The following is a 14560-nucleotide window of genomic DNA, read 5'->3' on the forward strand; positions in this document are numbered from 1 at the left end:
ATCACATCAGATATATGGGTAATGCATGTTCGGTGGCATGTGTAGCTGCAGATACACATGCTGTGCATAGTCCGCCGTCTGGTGTTGGGTCGGAGTGTTACAAGTTGTTTTTCTTCGAAGAAGTCTTTTCGAGTCACGAGACCAAGGGACTCCTCCTCCTTTGTTTCCATTGCGCACGGGCGTCGACTCCATCTTAGATAGTTTTTTTTCCGCCATCGGGTTCGGACGTGTTCCTTTTCGCTCCGGGTTTCGGGACGGAAAGATAGTCATAACTTCGGAAAACTACGTCGGTATTGTTTCGTTCGGTATCGGGTTAGATTAGAATCGACACCGAATCCTAAAGAGCTCCGGGAGCCCTTCGGGGTAATTTCGATCCCCCGTCGGGGCCTGGTCGGCCCGACCGCGTGCATCATCGACACTGATGGAACGGACCCCGTTCCGATTCTGTCCTAAATGCCACAGTAAATACCCCTATACAGACCAACATTTGGTCTGTAACTTGTGCCTGTCACCCGAGCACAAGGAAGAAACGTGTGAGGCCTGTCGAGCGTTTCGGTCCAGAAAAACGCTCCGTGACCGAAGAGCCAGACGGTTGCAGATGGCGTCCACGCCGACAGGACAACGAGAGTTCGAGGAACAGGGAGAAGAAGAAGAAGCCTTCTCCATCCATGAATCGGACTCGGAAGAATTCGACGTCGAAGAAACCGTGAGTAAGACGTCGAAGCAAGCACCACACGGTAAATCAGACAAAGCCCAGGGGACGCCACTGATGACAGGCCATGGCACAACCCATAAAGTAGGTGACTGTCCATCGGCACCGAAAAGAGGCGAACTGGTGCCGAGGTCGTCCGACCCGGGTCGAGACACAGGCACGCAGCAATCTCGGGACCGAGAAAGTGCTGCAGAAAAGGGTCGACACCGAGACAGCACCACTGAGGCTGCTCGGCACAGAGACAGCGGCACCGAAGAGGGTCGACGCCGAGAAAGTTCGACACCGAAAAAGAGAAAAATCTCGTCGGAGCCCAAATCAACAAAAGACACGGTTTCGGTGCCTAAATGACCAGCAACCGAACCAACAGTCGGTTCGTCCTCAGAGGAACAATCACTGTCCTCCCAAATGCGCAAACACAGGTTTGAGGAAGACTTACAAACCACAGATGTAGACCACACCCAAAAGCAGATCTTCATACAAAGTGGTACAGGGAAGATCAGCACCCTTCCCCCAATCAGGAGGAAAAGGAGACTCGAATTCCAACCACAAGACAAGACACCACAAACGAAAGTGGTAAAGAAGGTAACTCCAGCACCCTCTCCACCACCGGTAACTCATACATCACCGGCACAGACTCCGTCACATTCACCAGCTTATACCACTATGAGCCAAGATGACCAGGATGCGTGGGATCTCTATGACGCCCCAGTATCAGACAATAGCCCTGAGTCGTACCCTACTAAGCCCTCACCACCTGAAGACAGTACGGCGTATGCACAGGTGGTAGCTAGGGCAGCAGAGTTCCATAACGTGTTGTTACACTCAGAGCCCGTCGAGGATGACTTCCTTTTCAATACCCTCTCCTCCACCCACAGCAATTATCAAAGCCTTCCTATGCTCCCGGGAATGCTAAGGCACGCTAAACAGATCTTTAAAGAACCTGTCAAAAGCAGAGCAATAACTCCAAGGGTGGAGAAAAAATATAAAGCACCGCCCACAGACCCTGCTTTTATCACAGCACAACTGCCACCGGATTCAGTTGTCGTAGGAGCAGCTCGTAAAAGAGCTAACTCGCACACATCAGGCGATGCACCACCTCTAGACAAGGAGAGCCGCAAATTCGACGCAGCTGGGAAAAGGGTCGCAGTACAAGCTGCAAACCAGTGGCGCATCGCTAACTCGCAGGCGCTCCTAGCGCGATATGACAGAGCCCATTGGGACGAGATGCAGCATCTCATCGAGCATCTACCCAAAGAATTCCAGAAACGGGCAAAGCAAGTGGTTGAGGAGGGACAAAATATCTCCAACAACCAAATACGCTCCTCTATGGATGCAGCGGATACAGCTGCAAGAACAATAAATACCTCGGTAACCATAAGGAGGCACGCATGGTTGCGCACATCCGGCTTCAAACCTGAGGTAGAACAGGCAGTGCTCAATATGCCGTTCGTGAACAACAATTGTTTGGACCCGAAGTGGACACGGCAATTGAGAAATTAAAAAAAGATACTGACACAGCTAAGGCCATGGGCGCACTCTATTCCCCGCAGGACAGAGGCACTTTTGGCACGTTTCGCAAAACAACCTTCAGATGGGGGTTTCGAGGTCAAACCTCACAAGCTAGTACCTCACAAACAACACCGTCTACCTACCAGGGACAGTACCAAAGGGGAGGCTTTCGGGGCCAATACAGAGGGGGACAATTCCCTAGAAACAGGGGGAAATTTCAGGGTCCCAAAACCCCGCCAACCAAACAGTGACTCACAAGTCACTCAACCCCTTCACACAACACCAGTGGGGGGAAGACTAAGCCAGTTCTACAAATTTTGGGAGGAGATAACAACAGACACTTGGGTCTTAGCAATTATCCGGCATGGTTATTGCATAGAATTTCTCCAATTCCCTCCAAACGTCCCACCAAAAGCACAGAATATGTCAAAACAGCATTTAGACCTGCTAGATCTGGAAGTTCAAGCATTACTACAAAAAGACGCGATAGAAATCGTACCAGGTCCACAAAGAAACACAGGAGTTTACTCACTGTACTTTCTAATACCAAAGAAAGACAAAACACTGAGACCAATCTTAGATCTCAGAATACTAAACACCTACATCAAATCAGAACATTTTCACATGGTCACGCTACAGGACGTATTACCACTGTTGAGACAGCAAGACTACATGACAACCTTAGATCTAAAAGACGCGTATTTCCACATACCGATACATCCCTCGCACAGGAAATACCTAAGGTTCGTATTCAAGGGAATACATTACCAATTCAAGGTGTTGCCGTTCGGTATAACAACTGCACCGAGAGTCTTTACAAAATGTCTAGCAGTAGTTGCTGCACATATCAGAAGGCAGCAAATACACTTGTTCCCCTACCTAGACGATTGGCTAATCAATACCAACTCCCTAACAAGGTGTTCACACCACACAGATTATGTCATACAAACCCTCTACAAACTAGGGCTCTCCATCAACTATACAAAGTCACACATTCTGCCGTGCCAAACACAGCAATACTTAGGAGCGACAATCAACACAATAAAAGGGATTGCCACTCCAAGTCCACAAAGGGTTCAAAATTTTCACAAATCATACGAGCCATGTATCCAACACAAAAAATACATGCAAAGATGGTGTTAAAACTCCTAGGCATGATGTCCTCATGCATAGCCATTGTCCCAAACGCAAGATTGCACATGAGGCCCTTACAACAGTGCCTAGCATCACAATGGTCACATGCACAGGGTCAACTTCTAGATCTGGTGTTGATAGACCGCCAAACATAAATCTCGCTTCAATGGTGGAACAGTATAAATTTAAACAAAGGGCGGCCTTTCCAAGACCCAGTGCCACAATACGTGATAACTACATATGCTTCCATTACAGGGTGGGGAGCACACCTCAATCAACACAGCATCCAAGGGCAATGGGACGTACATCAAAAAAGGCTTCATATAAATCACCTCGAATTGTTAGCAGTATTCCTAGCGTTGAAAGCATTTCAACCCATCATAATCCACAAATACATTCTTGTCAAAACAGACAACATGACAACAATGTATTATCTAAACAAACAGGGGGGAACACACTCGACACAGCTGTGTCTCCTAGCACAAAGGATATGGCAATGGGCAATTCACAACCACATTCGCCTAATAGCACAGTTTATTCCAGGGATCCAGAATCAGCTAGCAGACAATCTCTCTCGGGATCACCAACAAGTACACTAATGGGAGATTCACCCACAAATTCTAAACACTTACTTCCAAATTTGGGGAACACCACAAATAGACCTATTTGCAAACAAAAGAGAACGCAAAATGCCAAAACTTCGCATCCAGGTACCCACACCAGCAGTCTCAAGGCAATGCTCTATGGATGAATTGGTCAGGGATATTTGCGTACGCTTTTCCCCCTCTCCCTCTTATTCCATATCTAGTAAACAAATTGAGTCAAAACAAACTCAAACTTATACTAATAGCACCAACATGGGCAAGACAACCTTGGTATACAACACTACTAGACCTGTCAGTAGTGCCTCATGTCAAACTACCCAACAGACCAGATCTGTTAACACAGCACAGACAACAAATCAGGCATCCAAACCCAGCATCGCTGAATCTAGCAATTTGGCTCCTGAAATCCTAGAATTTGGACACTTAAACCTCACACAAGAATGTATGGAGGTCATAAAACAAGCTAAAAGGCCATCCACTAGACACTGCTATGCAAGTAAATGGAAAAGATTTGTTTGCTACTGCCATAACAATCAAATTCAACCATTACATGCATCTCCAACGGATGTAGTAGGATACTTACTACATCTGCAAAAATCAAATCTGGCCTTCTCTTCCATAAAAATACATCTCGCAGCAATATCTGCATACCTGCAGATTACTCATTCAACTTCACTGTTTAGAATACCTGTCATTAAAGCATTCATGGAAGGCCTAAAGAGAATTATACCACCAAGAACACCACCTGTTCCTTCATGGAACCTCAACATTGTCTTAACAAGACTCATGGGTCCACCTTTTGAACCCATGCATTCTTGCGAAATACAATACCTAACGTGGAAAGTTGCATTTCTCATTGCCATTACATCTCTAAGAAGAGTAAGTGAAATTCAGGCGTTTACTATACAAGAACCATTTATTCAAATACACAAAAATAAAGTAGTTCTAAGAACCAATCCAAAATTCTTACCAAAAGTTATCTCACTGTTCCACTTAAATCAAACTGTAGAACTACCAGTGTTCTTTCCACAGCCAGACTCAATAGCTGAAAGGGCACTACATACATTAGACATCAAAAGGGCACTAATGTACTACATTGACAGAACAAAACCAATTAGAAAAACAAAACAACTATTTATTGCATTTCAAAAACCTCATACACGAAACCCAATATCAAAACAAGGTATAGCCAGATGGATAGTTAAGTGCATCCAAACCTGCTACCTTAAAGCAAAGAGAGAGCTGCCTATTACACCAAAGGCACACTCAACCAGGAAGAAACGCGCCACCATGGCCTTCCTAGGAAACATTCCAATGAATGAAATATGTAAGGCAGCAACATGGTCTACACCTCACACATTTACTAAGCACTACTGTGTAGACGTGCTATCTTCACAACAAGCCACAGTAGGTCAAGCTGTACTAAGAACTTTATTTCAAACTACTTCCACTCCTACAGGCTGAACCACCGCTTTTGGGGAGATAACTGCTTACTAGTCTATGCACAGCATGTGTATCTGCAGCTACACATGCCACCGAACGGAAAATGTCACTTACCCAGTGTACATCTGTTCGTGGCATTAGTCGCTGCAGATTCACATGCGCCCACCCGCCTCCCCGGGAGCCTGTAGCCGTTTGGAAGTAATCTCCAACATTTGTACATTTGTAAATATATTACCTTAAACTTTATTTTGTACATACTTATTCATTCTATTGCATGGGCACTATTACTAACATACACAACTCCTACCTCACTCTCTGCGGGGAAAACAATCTAAGATGGAGTCGACGCCCATGCGCAATGGAAACAAAGGAGGAGGAGTCCCGCGGTCTCGTGACTCGAAAAGACTTCTTCGAAGAAAAACAACTTGTAACACTCCGACCCAACTCCAGACGGCGGACTATGCACAGCATGTGAATCTGCAGCGACTAATGCCACGAACAGATGTACACTGGGTAAGTGACATTTTCCTTTAAGGGCATCTACTAGAGCAGGACAATGGACGCCCCTAGTCTGAGCAAGTATTTAGGAGGGGACTGTGAATTGATGTTTACTGAGGAGGAAGTAATAGAGGCTATCCCCACTATGTCAAATGATAATGCGCCGGGATCCGATGGGGTACTACCTGATTTACATAGAACAGACATGAAATATTGGGCTAAAATTGTAGCTAATCTCTCAAATGCTGCATGTACCAGTGGAATACTCGCCTCCTGGTCAAAATCTGTAATTACCCCAGTCTTTAAAAAGGCCCTAGAAATGACCCACAATGCTACAGGCCATTCTTCCTTATTGACTCAGTGATGAAGGTAATGGGGAGAGTGATCCTCTCGAGGTTAACCTCCTTGCTGAACCAAAATAATCTGATCTCCATTTTACAGTTTGCGTTCAGGCCAGGGAAGAGCACATTAGATCAATCCCTGAATGTGCAGCTAGTTAATGGGAAATACACCTTAGCTAAAAGGGGCTGTTTATATTTAGCCTTTATAGACTTAGCTTCAGCCTTCGACAGGGCAATAAGACAAAGTTATTGTTAATCCTTATAATATGGGAATAGATCTCAACACTGTGAACTTCTTGCACAATCTACATGTAAATTTATTTGCTGTGGTGAAATATGATCAGGCACCGAATCTTTCCTCGCCCTTTAGAATGCATAGGGAGGTTAGACAAGGTAGCATCTTAGCCCAACTTTTATTTACACTGTATAATAATAAACTGGGCCCAACACTGAGTGCAGCCTGTAAAGATATCCCACGAGTGGGGTCACAGGTAATACTAGCTTTCTTATAGATGGACGATGCAGCTTTGCTAATTAGAACCGCAGTGGGACTCCAGCAACTTTTTGATTCCTTTGTGGGTTTTATGAATACCCTGGATTTGGCACCTAACTATACCAAATTCCATATCATGGTGATGGGATCTAAAAATAAAGGCCATAGGAAGTGTGGTATAGTAGGAACTGAAATCAACAGGGGGAACACCTTCTCTAATCTAGGGGTTTGATTTGATGACAGAGGTAGCTGGGATCCACTCAGGAGGGCAAAAAGGAATGTCATGGCTAGAGCCATGCACCGGTTTTTGATTTTGCCAGCCGGCTGGATACTAAACCTGTAAATGCTCTGGTCAAGGTTTATCAATCTAAATGCATCTCTCTAGCTATCTACAGGAGCGATATTTGGAGATATAAGACGGCCGTGGACTTACAGACGGCGGAGAACAAATTTATTAGACATCTCCTTTCCATTCCACAATCTACCTCTTGATACATTAACCACAAAGATTGGGTACATTTCGACTCTTTTAGCTCTGCTAAGACTGCAATATATCTTACTGTTGCTAATAGGGAAGCAATAAGCACAAGTTAGACTGGCTTTTACATATTTGCCGATGTTGCCTAATGTTCAAGTTTGTTTTAATGTAGCAAGCTTTTTAACGGGGGCCATAAGAAGCAGGAAGAGACCATTCGACCATGTCTTGGGTCCTCAGACAAATTAACCCCTGCTGGTGTAGTTCTGAATCATTATAAGGAGATGATTGGCTTTCATTGTTTTTTGGTGACATGTTTTATGAAATAAAGTATTGTGTTTGTAACTATTATGGTTTTAATTACCCGAATAAAGTGTATTTGACTTACTGACTAATCTGCATTTTTCCACTTTTGAAAAACTTTATTGAAACATAGCAAAACCTATTCAACAAAATACATGATTTCATAAGTAAACATGATGTAATTTTCCTGATTTGGCATTTTCTAGCTTCACTTGTCTATCTGTTGTCAGCATCCCCTAATTGTGGAACCCTTAAACCACCCCTCCTCAAATGCCTATGAAATATAGATTACTTTTGCTTCTTCACATACATTTAATGTCCGTTATGTTAATGCTTTCCGTTATAAAACACTATTTTTTACCAAAGGGTTTTCCTGTAGTTGAAGCGAATCTACAGCTGATGTTGAGCTCAGAACCTGTCCATAGGAGATTTTACATGTATTTTCATAGACACTCTGCATCAATGGATAATGTTACCCACAAGTCATCTACTTGCTGTGGATTGTGTGTACCTCTCAGCTGTAATACATATACTTGCAATACAGATTTCCCTTGACTGTGCCACACCCATCTGCAACCTCAGTATAGTGAGGGATTTGGCAGATGCTTTAGAAATCCTTTTTAATTGTCTGGACATTTAGTTCTGTTTATAGACTCCATTCATACTGTCTGGTACAGTTTTGCTGGGCCTCTTTGGTGCACCAGATGGATCTTTTAAGGTCGAAGTTTACCAGACAGTGTAGCTGTCTGTTTTTCTAATGACATCTTCGGGACATTCAGAAAGCTTCTCTCGGAATCCATTCCGCACGTTATTTAACTTTGGCTTTGATGTTTGTAACTCACATTTGCTTGCTTTCTATTTGCTGGCTCTATTTAGTTTCGACTGTCCAGCTCGAGTTGGTCCCTTCCCTTTCTCAAACCCTATACTGTATTCATTCACTAGTGCTTGATTTTTGTAAACAGGTTTTTAAAATTTCTTCTTATCTTGTCACATTTGCTGTGAATTCAAAGACAGAGGTCAAATGTCAGGCTCTCTCTTCCAGGGAGCTTGGTGTTTATTTTTCTTTCTCTGACTTCTGAGAGGATTTATGTGACAATCATGGCAGCTTCAGGGTAATGCTCGAGGAAGGCTGTACAATGTTTTTTTTTTCTTGCACACGATAAAGTATAAATGTCTGTAACTGAACTGTGCGTATATTTCAGAATTAGAAAAGCCCAAATGAAGCACATTTTTGGAAATCCTGAAGTGTCTATGCCACTCTACTGTACGTCACTGTACTGTACCACTCCACTCTACCTCCCCTCACTGTCCTCATCACCACTCCACTCTACCCCACTTCACCTTACTCTGAAATAATCTACTCTATGCCACTCGACTTTATGGCACTAGACTCTACACCATTGCACTCTAGGCCACTGCACTCTATACCACTACAATGTAAACTGCGCCTCTGTAGTCTATGCCATTGCTCTCTATGCCACTGTACACTACGTCACTGCACTCTGACACAATGTTTTCCAACACTGCACTCTGCAACACTATTCTGCTGCACTGCACTCTACGGCACTTCACTCTAAGCCACTATACTCTACTCTGCACCACTCTACCCCATGCACTCTATGCCATTCTATTCTGCACCACTGTACACCACTGCACTCTTTGCCACCCAACTCTGCACCACCCTATGCGACTGCACTCCACGCCACTCTACTCTACACCTCTGGACTCTACGCCACAGTGTTCTACTCAACTGCACTCTATGCCACTCTACTTTGCACCACTGGACTCTACGGCACTGCACTATACTATGCGCCACTCTAATCTACACCACTGCATCCTACGACTCAACCGCTGAATTCTAAGCTGCTGCACTCTACGCCACTATACTCCACAACACTCTAAGCCAATAAACTCTACATCAGTCCACTCTACTCTATTCCATTCCACTGTTAACTGCTGTGCCATTGCACTCTAATCTACACCACTCTAAACTGTCATTCTATGCCACTGCACTCTACATCAATGCACTCCACAACACTCTACACTACTGCACGCTGACATTCTAATTTGCAACAATGTACTCTATGCCGCTAAACTCTATGCCACTCAGCTCTGCACTGCTGCGTCCTATGCCACTGCACTCTACATAACTACTCCTCTTCACTTTGCAGTACTCCACTCTGCACTTCTGCATTACATGCCAGTGCACTCCACAGCACTATGCTCTGCAACACTGCACTCTATGCCACTGATCTTTACACCACTCTACTCTGCACTACTACACTCTTTGCCACTGCAATATATGCCACTCTACTCCACTCTACTTTACGCCACTTCGCTCTGCAGTACGTCACTCTATGCCACTGCACTGTATGCCACTGCACTCTATTGTACTACACTCTATGCTACTGAACTCTATGCCACTGTACTATGCACTACTACATTCTTTGCCACTGCACTCTATGCCACTCTACATTACTCCACGCCACTTTTTTCTGCAGCACTCAACTCTATGCCACTGCACTATATGCCACTGCATTCTACAGCACTATATTCTACTCTGCATAATTCTGTGCCACTCTACTCTGCACCACTGCACTCTACGCCATTGTACTCTTCTCTGCAACACTCAAATCAATGACAATGCATTCTACAATGCTGCACTGTACACCATTGAATTATATGCCACTGCACTCTACAGCACTTTACTCTGCGACACCCTACACCAGTGTACTCTACACCAGTCAACTCTTCTCCACTGTATGCCACGCTGCACAACTCCACTCTATGCTACTCCAATACACAACAGTCTATGCCATTCCACTCTACTACACTCTTCGCCATTCCACTCTACAACACTCCACACTACTCTCCTCTACGTTACTAACTTTTAGCCATGCTGAACAGTAGCCACCCTGGTGTAGAACATGACTAAAACACATTGGCTAAGCCATTAGCTCTTGAATTGGCAAGAGCTACTGGCTTGCCAATGCTTGTTCCTGGTTAGCATGGTTTTCAGGGAACTATCCTTGCAACAATGCAAGGAACCCATTTCACGTTTAGATATATTTAGATAGTTATAAATGAGAAGGAACTGTTGTCCATTTTTGGTGTTGCGCATCTACAAACATGCTTTCAAAAATGCACAGAGTGGACTTAAGTCTTCCTCGTTCCACAATTGGATTGTTCGAGACCACCACCTTTAGCCATTGCATGCTTGAAGTGTAATTCACATTTTGGGCCATCCCACGTATGTTTACAGTGGGATGGTAGTTTGGACCTTCATTTCATTTCTGGCACCAAGAGCTTTGTCAACAACCCGAAGCAGCATTTGGCTGTGGATTACCAGATTATGTCACTGACCTGCCATATTGTGGGTCATGGCATCTCCAAGCTCTGCTCCTCAGTCAGAGCATTCTTCACCATCATTGTCTGCAGGCTCTAAGGCCATCAATTGTAAATCAGTTCTCAACTTTGCCATAGATACTTAGTAAATGATGTTGGATTGTAAAAATAATCTCCTCATCTAAGATTGATGCATTGTCATGATGTTAATGTGAGGTCATTTTACATGAGGGGATTCCTCTTGCATTTGAAAATATTTCCATTTTAATGGGAAGGGAATCTCCTGTCTAAGAGGACACATAGAGCACCCATCTTAAATGTGCAGTACTTTGGCATGATCCGCCAAACAGTGGGTTGGTGCAAATTATTTTCCATCACAGCTCCCTCTGACACCACAGCACTCGGGCTTTGCTTGCAAGAGGAGAGACAGTGAGAGAGAAAGAGCGAGAGAGAAAAAGCAGGAAAGAGACAAATCACTTTGCCGGTGGCAATGATGGATAACTGGTGGAAAGATTTTACTGAACTGTCAGAGTCCATGTTGTCCCTCGTTCTGGACTATTCCCATGCATGAGGAAACCCTGTAACAATGCATGATGTGTGTCTGACTTAGAAAAATAAGAAAAATTAGAAAAACAAATCATGTCCAAACACTATTTGAGCCACATTTGAGACACATCTAAAATAGGAATGAAGTTCTTGATCTACGATTGTGGTTGTAACTGTGATGGCAATGTGATGGAACTGTGATCTAACTGTATTCATGCCAACACCAAGGCAGTCATTGCAAGTATGGCATAGTGACTCCCTGGGTGAGATACTGGTACTGGTGTGCTGTTCCCTCACTTGAAATCAACATGGCCGGAAACACCACACCCACTGTTAGCATTTGCAGTTTCACATGTGGTAAAACTGTGGCTGAAGAGGAGCAGAAGCTGCGGGCAGAGGCATAGCCCAGTAACTGACAACCTCTTTTATCATGGGGCTGCAGACAACAGTGAATCCCTAAGCTCCCCTTCTCCCAATTGTCTCCTTCTAGTCACCCCTATATGTAGCAGCCACATAATGGCTGAATTTAGGTGCAGGGATGCAACCTGGAATCATTATTGGCCCCTGGTATCAGCCGCAGCTCCTCCGCAATGGCAGAGGAACGTCGCCCCACTGGCTCAGAGCCAGCAGCTAAAAAAAATAAAACAATATTTTATTATTGTTTTAATTTTCAGCTGGTGGCTCTGAGCCAGCAAGTGCAGGGAGGGGTAGGGTTGGGCCATGGGAGGGGTTGAGTGGAGTGAAATTGAGTGCGCATGTCTGTTTGGCCGGCCGTCTTTGGCCAGCCAAACAAACATGCGCAGTTAGGTTTCTCCAACCCAGCTGTATTTAACAGCAGGGTTGGAGAAACCGCACATACTTCATGCACCTGACCGAGCGGTAAACCAGCCCATTCAGGCCACACGCTGCGCTGCTCTCATGGTTGGTAATAGCATGAGAGCAGTGCAGGGATTGCACAGGGAGTCTCTGAACCTGTCCCATGGACTTCTGGGACCAGGAAGCGGAGGAGCACAAGGAGGCCAGCAGCATTAGGTAAGTGTTTTCTGTTTTTTTTAATTATTAAACCCCCCCCCACACACACACACACACCCGCACACTCTCCCCCTGTACCCCTTCTACCCGCTCCACTACTACCAAATCCTGTCTACTCATAATGAAAAACCCAACATATGGGACATAATATACTGTGAGTTGTTTCAGTCCAGCACTGTTTCCTACCTCACTGGCATGTGATGCTCTTTGTGTCCATAGTTCATTATCACTCTGGACTTTCACTGCTGCGCTTCATATGTGAAATCACAGGGCATTACTTTTGTATATGTAAAACAAAGGCATAATGTTTCATGTACAGTGCTGTTTCTGTGTTTGACAGTAGTTTATATTTTGTGTTGACTGCGTGTATAGAATAAAATATTAAATGTAGATTTACCATGTATCACTTTCTTTTAAAACATAAATACAATTGTAAAATAACGTGTTCATTTGCCCACTAAACTTCCTTCATAATCACGCTTATTCATACTCCTGCTCTGAGTGGAGGTCCTTCTATTTACAGAGATTATATTAGTATATGCTGCCCCTGGTAATGTAACATATGCAAAACTATGATCATGCGGTTTTGAGTATGAGGTAATTTATTTATAATAATCTGTGCGATTGACATTTTTCTGAAAACTAAGTAAAGGCCACATTAAGTAAAGCAAAAACCTACTATTGTTACCGAAACTACACCTGCATAAGTAATTATTAGTAATGCGGTACACCAGTGCCTAATTTGAGCCGGTGGTTTCCGGCGAGGGGTACCGCCACTTATTTTTGAGGGCCGGTACTTATTTTTCTGCCTCAAGCATTCACTGTGAGCAAAAGACACATATGGGAAAGAGGGTGGAAGAGAAAAACAAAAAAGCGTCACTAAGGTAAAAAGCAGAAAGCTGCAAGAGTGAGCTGAAAGGACAGGAAGTGGCTGTTTGAAGAGGCTCAAGATGGCTTCAGGATTAGGCTGCCCTGTGTTTCAGACGAGAGTTTTGGGCGCCGGCACTTTTTTTATTTACAAAATAAGCACTGAGGTACACCAATGTTTTGGAATCAATTCTAATGACCACCTGTTTTCAATTAAGTTTATTTAAATGTAGATAACTAAATGCATGTTTTTATTTTTTATATATAGGGTTCTTGTTCTTGATAAAGGAAGGATAGCAGAATTCGATACTCCTACGAATCTTATAGGTACAAAGGGCATATTCTACGGCATGGCAAAAGATGCTGGACTGGCGTAGAAGAACTGTCTCATCCGGGTGCGAAGACTGTCCTGAAAGAACAAAAGCAATTAAAAATGGCACTAAACAGATTTTTATGTATATATTTTACTTTATAATGTATGTGCAGAGAATGTGGACTTGTTCATAATACAATAAACTTTAAAAAATTGAATAAAAATGTTAAATACGCATTGACGATTATCAAGATTACAGAAATGTAGTACTGCAAAATTTCAAGATAACAGAAACATAAGTGACAGGTGGCTGAACAGTTTCCTTGACTACCTTTGATTGAGAGGGTGGCTGTAACACAGCAGTGTGGTGAAATGCCCTGTTGTTGAGTTACTGGGCATTCCACTTCTTTTCACCACTATCAGCCTCTTCAGTCATTGCAGACAGTGAAATATGAAATGGGTTTTGTTATGATCCATGAAAGAATGCACGAAGACGAATAAGGGAGCTTGTTGCTAGTGTGAGAGCAGTAACCAAGGCAGAAACAGGTTCTCAAGAGTGCACACAGGCAATGTCATAAGTGGCGCAGGATGGATTCCTACCAATTCTCATGAGCTGGAAAGCCCTTAATGATGATCTTACCAACCAAAGTGTAATAGAATGGTCTAAGTAGGCAATATATGTAACATTGATAGGATGTTTTTCTTTTTCAATTGTCATACCACTGCCAGAAAACTACAAAACACTAGGGGCAAGCTATCATAATTTCTTGTTTTATGTCATTACTCAGCAATCTGTATGTGATGTATTACTCCTCCGATCCTGCCACACGTGAAAAAGGCACGCAAAAGGCACCAGGTTCTCTAATAAAGAAGCTCAGAAGGCAGGATTCGTTATGTACCACAGTCTGGTGAGATGCTGAAAGATTTACCTATCTGCTACAAGG

At 43.7% G+C, this 14560-nt stretch overlaps 1 protein-coding gene across 1 annotated transcript in view; it reads left to right on the forward strand.

Moving 5' to 3' along the window:
- The window catches only part of ABCC3 (ATP binding cassette subfamily C member 3), a 691699-nt gene extending 677948 nt beyond the window's left edge, over positions 1–13751 (forward strand). Inside the window, exon 31 of the mRNA XM_069200423.1 lies at positions 13572–13751. Within this exon, the coding sequence (XP_069056524.1) occupies positions 13572–13680 (109 nt within the window). The 3' untranslated portion in view covers positions 13681–13751. The remainder of the gene's footprint in view (positions 1–13571) is intronic.
- The last annotated feature ends 809 nt before the right edge of the window (positions 13752–14560 follow it).

The sequence above is a fragment of the Pleurodeles waltl genome, chromosome 7 (genome assembly GCF_031143425.1).
Source record: "Pleurodeles waltl isolate 20211129_DDA chromosome 7, aPleWal1.hap1.20221129, whole genome shotgun sequence".
NCBI classification, from domain to species: Eukaryota; Metazoa; Chordata; class Amphibia; order Caudata; family Salamandridae; genus Pleurodeles; species Pleurodeles waltl.